This window comes from Frankliniella occidentalis, unplaced genomic scaffold (assembly GCF_000697945.3).
Source record: "Frankliniella occidentalis isolate FOCC.00 unplaced genomic scaffold, Focc_3.1 Scaffold248, whole genome shotgun sequence".
Classification (NCBI taxonomy): domain Eukaryota; kingdom Metazoa; phylum Arthropoda; class Insecta; order Thysanoptera; family Thripidae; genus Frankliniella; species Frankliniella occidentalis.
This window is the reverse complement of record NW_026267374.1, coordinates 379,097-384,867: the sequence shown is the minus strand read 5'-3', so window position 1 is coordinate 384,867 and position 5,771 is coordinate 379,097. Positions and strand designations below refer to the sequence as shown.

Here is a 5,771-nt window from a genome sequence, read left to right as displayed (position 1 = left end):
ATTTAAGAGAAAAATTTTTAACAGTGCAGTAATAGCATTCTCGTGGTTCCGATACCGTTTTTGTGTTCTTCTCGTTCTTCCGATTTTAACAAAACCACATTTGACTCCAACAGACGCAATGTAATATGTAGGTTATTGGGGCTCCCGAGCGCGAGTGGCTGCTCGGGAAAACAGTTGAATGTTTGTTGTGATCCGTGGCGGCCATCTCGCAACTTCTTCTTGTTCTTCTAACCGTTAAAATCACACATTGGGAACTGCCCTCAGATTCGCTGTATCTTTAACCGTATCGGAGCTAGAGGATAGAGGTTGGCGATATTCCAAATGTATTGACACCAATATCAATATTCAAAAAATATTGGTGACCAATATTGGAATTTTTGAAGATACCAAAATCAATATTTCTGTAATGGTGTATTGGCACATTGGCATTCCAATATTGAATAAACGGAGTGGGGTGGCAGGGCAAGCGGGCAAGCGGTGTTGCAGGCTATATAGTTTGCTATCTCAACGTTCAGCTCCCCTGGTAACGTTCTTCTTTACTCACACCAGGTGGCCCGAGGTGGCCCCTTTTAGGCAATTGCCGTCTAAAATTAGCGATTTTCGTTCAATTTTCAATATGTTGAATATTTCCAATACTCCAATATTTCCATTACTCCAATATTCCAATACAGAAATATTGATATTGGACAAAATTCCAATACACCAAAATATTGTCTATTGGTTTTGAAAAAATAATATCGCCTAGCCCTAGGTGTAAATATATGTAAGACATTGGCAAAAAGTCAAGTTTTAAGACTGTTTGACAAACAATATAAGTTGAAACCTGCGCTAGCTTTTTTTAAACATTTTATTCTTTAGTAAAGTAGCAGTGAGGGGTGTAGTCACGGTGTCGACCGTTGAGTACACAACGTCTGCTTTTCAAATTTTACTGAACAATTTACAAATTCTAACTTTCTGCCATGAAATTGTGTACATCACGAATGTTATTAAAATTGATATCAGAACTGTTATGAATTTTAATAACTTTCTTAACAGTGTCTATTTCTTTTGTTTCCGCGCAGACGCAGATAGCGGACTTGTACGAGCCTATCCCGAGGAGTGGCCTACGCTGCAGAGCTTGGGTCTTCTGTGCGCTCTGCATCTTACCACCGTTCGCGATTAGCCTACTAAGTCTTAGGACCAGTCAGCTGGTCGAGAAGGACATGTGGACCCTTATCATAAACGTACACTCCTTCTTCTTCCCGTGTGTGGGAGTGGGCTTCTGGTTCTTTTGTTGTTACGGCCTACGCGCAGTAGCTTTGAACCAGGCTGGCAACCTGCTGGGCGATTTTCAGGTACACACTCTGTGCAATAGTTACATATGTTACGTTGCAAAGATTTTTTCCTGCTTTTTCCTGCAATTGTTTGTACACAAGCTCTAGAAATTCCGGACAAACTTCTGGTTTGCATCCAGTGTATAATTAAGATTATGCGCTTTCTTGTTTGCTTTATCTCAACTGATCCAATAAAATTAAATATATGATAATATACTAGGTATATGTACGCCAGACCACGTCTCGCGTAACAGGCTTTGCGATATCTCACGGAACACTGTTACGCTGCGACGCGCCTGGCATACATCTACCTAGGCCTGCGGCGCTGACACCCGATGCGGGCAAAGGGCACAGTCGTAAATAGGGCTTCGGCCCCAAAAGTCACTAATTTTGTTCCTCGAGGTATCAGTTTGATTAGTTACTCCACCGGACACCATCAAATATGTGAGAGTTAACATAAAAATGTTTTGGGGTCTTTTCCGTGTGAAGAACGCCCTCTGGAGCCCAAACGGTCAGAGATGGAGCCAAACGGACCAAATTTTGGCCCAAAGTTCTTTACTTTGACGAGTTACCTCGAAAAGAGATGTAAAAAAATATTTTCTAAAAGAAATGTTTTGGGCTTTTTGTTTATGATTTTTTGGACACGTTAATTTTTGAGCCAGAGGGCTCAAAATCAATATAGTTCTTCCTTTTTGTGATACTAAGCTACAATAAAAATTAGAGTCTCCTAGCTCAAACCGTTTTCGAGTTATCGTGCGTACAGATAGACAGACAGACGCGAAACTTTTTGATCATCACTGGAGAAATAGGCTTCGCTGATCGCTCAGCCAAAAATAAATTTGTCCCTGACCAGATTCAAATTTGCATCGAATTGAAATGTGCACAAAACACGCATCATTATATGAGAATTAAAAGACCTTTCGTGGGAACGTACCGGCGTAAAAGTCAGAGGACTATTTTTGTAACTAGTACCGGATTTTTGTGTGAAACCTAAGGTGGGGCACTTACTTTTACTAGGTAGATGTACGCCAGACCACGTCTCGCGTAACAGGCTTCGCGATTTCTCACGAAACACTGTTACGCTGCGACGCGCCTGGCATTCATCTACCTAGGCCTGCGGCGCTGACACCCGAGTCGGGCAAAATGCAGAGTCGTAGATAGGCCGTCGGCTACAAAGAACAACACAAATTTTACCCCCAGGATTTTATTTTGACGAGTTGCCCCACCAGAGACCATTAAATATCTGAGAAACAACATTAAAATGATTTGGGGCGATTTGGGGTCTTTTTCATGTGGAAATCGCCCACTGCCGACTAAACGGTTAGAGATAGAGCCAAACGGTCAAAATTTTGGTCACAAGGATTCTATTTTGACGAGTTACCTTTAAGAAAGATGTAAAAAAAATATTTTCTTAAAGAAATGTTTTGGACTTTTTGTTAATGATTTTTTTGACACGTTAACTTTTGAGACAGAGGGCTCAAAATCAATACAGTTCTTCCTTTTATGACACAAAGCTACAATAAAAATTAGAGTCTCCTGGCTCAAACCGTTTTCTAGTTATCGTGCGCACAGACAAACAGACAGACAGACGCGAAACTTTTTGATCATCACTGGAGTAATAGGCTTCGCTAATCGCCCAGCCAAAAAATTGTCGTTGAACATATTGATTTTATATTTTTAATCCTGTTGGCTTCAGAGACTTGGCGTGGCTGGGCTGCGTGCCCACCGCCGAGTGTGGCAGCGCCTGGCACGCGTCCTACACCTCCTGTGCGTCACGTTGGGCCGAATGCAGATCGTCCTCTTCACCATTCTGTTCACCTGCTACGTGAGCATCAGCTTCCTGTTCACGCACTTCGCCATCGACCGGGTGTGGGACCGGCGCTCTACCATCTGTGCCGTCTTGTACGCCGTCATGATTGTGGGTGTTGTGACGACCTGTGTCGCAGCCGAGTTCGTCTCTCAAGCGGTGAGAAAACTTTTCTGAAGCTTATTTATAGCGTGGTTATTTGTACCAATCATTAACACAATGCTCAATACAAAACACGTCTCACCAAAATGGAAGTCAACTATCCTCACAGTTTTCTGTATTTCCGTTTCCACAGCTGAGACGTCCGGCTACGCACCAACTTTTTCACCTTGCTTCCTCTACGAAAAGTGATTACATTTTAAGTGAAGTAAGTTCTCGTTTGCCGTATTTCCGAATACGAGCAGTTGCCCATAACGTAAAGTAATGGTTTGATGGACTATCGTAACGGCGACGAGTTTCTCTTCTCTTCAGATTCAACTTTTCCTTGCTGATATCGAACACCTTAGCCCGAAGGCTACGGTTCTAGGTTTTGGATCTCTGGGGCGATCTTCAATTATTTCGGTACGTCACTCGCATGCGTTTGGTTAAAGTTTTTGGACTCCACAACAATTCAGGTTTCACTTGGTGTGCAGTTTCTCTCTCTGGCGACGACATACACCATAGTACTATCGCAGCTTACTGTATCGTCAGAGACAACAGTTAAGAAGTTTGAAGAAGTCGACTTCTATGATGAGTTCTAACGGTTACAGCTCTTTTGCCAAGTCCGATTATCCCATACAACGAAATTGTACTCTTAGAAATGATATCTCCAATTATACACACCAAAGGAACATTTACCAAGTTTGTGAATTACTATACTAGACCATATGGCCTACTGTTCTCTGCCTAATCAATTGTTCTTTATATAGTATGATAGTGTAAATGTGTATGATCTAAGTTTGCAGCAAGAAGATGCTAGTATTAGATAAAAATTGGTGATTCTCAGAATACGGGCCGTTTAGGAGTTCCTAAATGATTATTTTTTTCGAATTTGCTTGGTTTTTTGGTCGCAATGGTTTTATTTACCTTCAAATAAGATATGTGTAAAGTGGCGATAGCTCAAATCACGTAGTTCTAGTACAACGTTAAAAGACCATATTGTGGTCATGTTCAATCAATGATGGAACTCAAATATTGCCTCCCGCACCTTTTAATTGGTCTTTTGTTTGGTCCACTAGTGTGTTGTACTCATATTTTACATCCAGTCATCCCCATTTTACGCGTTTTAGTATGACTAGAACATTGCAATAAAGAACTTGTTTTCGCCCCGACACTGCTCCACAGATGCCCAACCTCATAATGTACAATTCCAAATTAACCCCTTAGTACATATTTCCTCATCAGGTCAGTACGACACGTTACCTGTACCTAAAAGTTATTAAACAAAGATCAGACCTACAAAAGGGGATGCGAAGTTCACAAAGTCAGAAGGTACTAATTAAAGCATTACTAATCCGGGGTTGCAGATGCAACGACCCGCTTAGCCACAAAAGAAGCAGCGGCCTTCACAAGAGCTAGGATTCACAAGAGCTAGAGCCACAACAGCTAGGATCCACAAGAGCTAGGCGTCGCAAGAGTTAGAGTTCACAAGAGCTAGTCGTCGCAAGAGTTAGAGTTCACAAGAGCTAGTCGTCGCAAGAGCTAGAGTCCACAAAATCTACAGTTCACAAGAGCTGGAGGCAAATCGACCGTTACCGTTGGACGACTATACTCAACAGTTCGCGCGGGAGTATGTGCGTAGATCGAGGGTCTGTGTAGTTAAACCGTGCGCACGCATGCATGCATGGGTCACTGTGAAAAATACCGTAGGCAGGTACGGTTTGCCTACGGTCCGTACCGTATTTTCAGCGTACGGTGTGAAGTGTACTTTCTTGGTTTGGCTAAGAGCTGTATTCGACTTATCCAACATTTTTTCAAGTTACGGTCTGTTCTGTATGACACGGACCGTAACCAAAAATTGCAGTCCCGTACCACGCTCTAAATGGGGAGGGAAAATTTTTTGTACGTAGGCTAGATGTGTCTTTGAGCACATCTTCATCGGATACAAATTTGTCTGAACGGAAATACAAATTGTACGTTGGATAAGTACAAATGGTGTATTTTGTATGTAACGCAGATACGAATTTGTTTCTGGTTTAGATGTGCTCAAAGACACATCTAGCCTACGTACAAAAATTCTGTGGCATTCCATAGAAGTGACGTAAGTCACAAAAAATTTGTTTTCAGGAAATGAATAAAACGATTCCTATAATCTGGTTGCCCTACTAATGTATATGAGAGGTGAATAAACCCTTTTTAGCATGTCACAAATACATCCCAAAAATTATTTTTGTTGTACCATAATTATTTGAGCTGATAGGTGACTTACCTCACTTTGTTAGACCAGTCTGTTCAATAGAAGTGGCGCAAGTCAAGACTTACGTCACTTTGATAGAACTGTTCTTTGCAACATGTGACGTAAGTCAATGAAATAGAACCAAATGAATTGTTTGGCATCAAAGCAGTTTTGCTGTTGGTAGACAATGTTATAGGTCACTCATTACAGTGAGAAATTTGGTTGGTTCTGGAAAATCTGATTATACACGGCAAAGAAATGTTTCATTTCAGTAAGA

At 41.5% G+C, this 5,771-nt stretch overlaps 1 protein-coding gene across 1 annotated transcript in view; it reads left to right on the top strand.

Moving 5' to 3' along the window:
• The window catches only part of LOC113213962 (uncharacterized), a 20,026-nt gene extending 15,596 nt beyond the window's left edge, over positions 1-4,430 (top strand). The window contains exons 3-7 of the mRNA XM_026433188.2: positions 1,062-1,334; positions 3,010-3,279; positions 3,416-3,487; positions 3,592-3,681; positions 3,753-4,430. Of these exons, the coding sequence (XP_026288973.2) occupies positions 1,062-1,334; positions 3,010-3,279; positions 3,416-3,487; positions 3,592-3,681; positions 3,753-3,860 (813 nt within the window). The 3' untranslated portion in view covers positions 3,861-4,430. The remainder of the gene's footprint in view (positions 1-1,061; positions 1,335-3,009; positions 3,280-3,415; positions 3,488-3,591; positions 3,682-3,752) is intronic.
• The last annotated feature ends 1,341 nt before the right edge of the window (positions 4,431-5,771 follow it).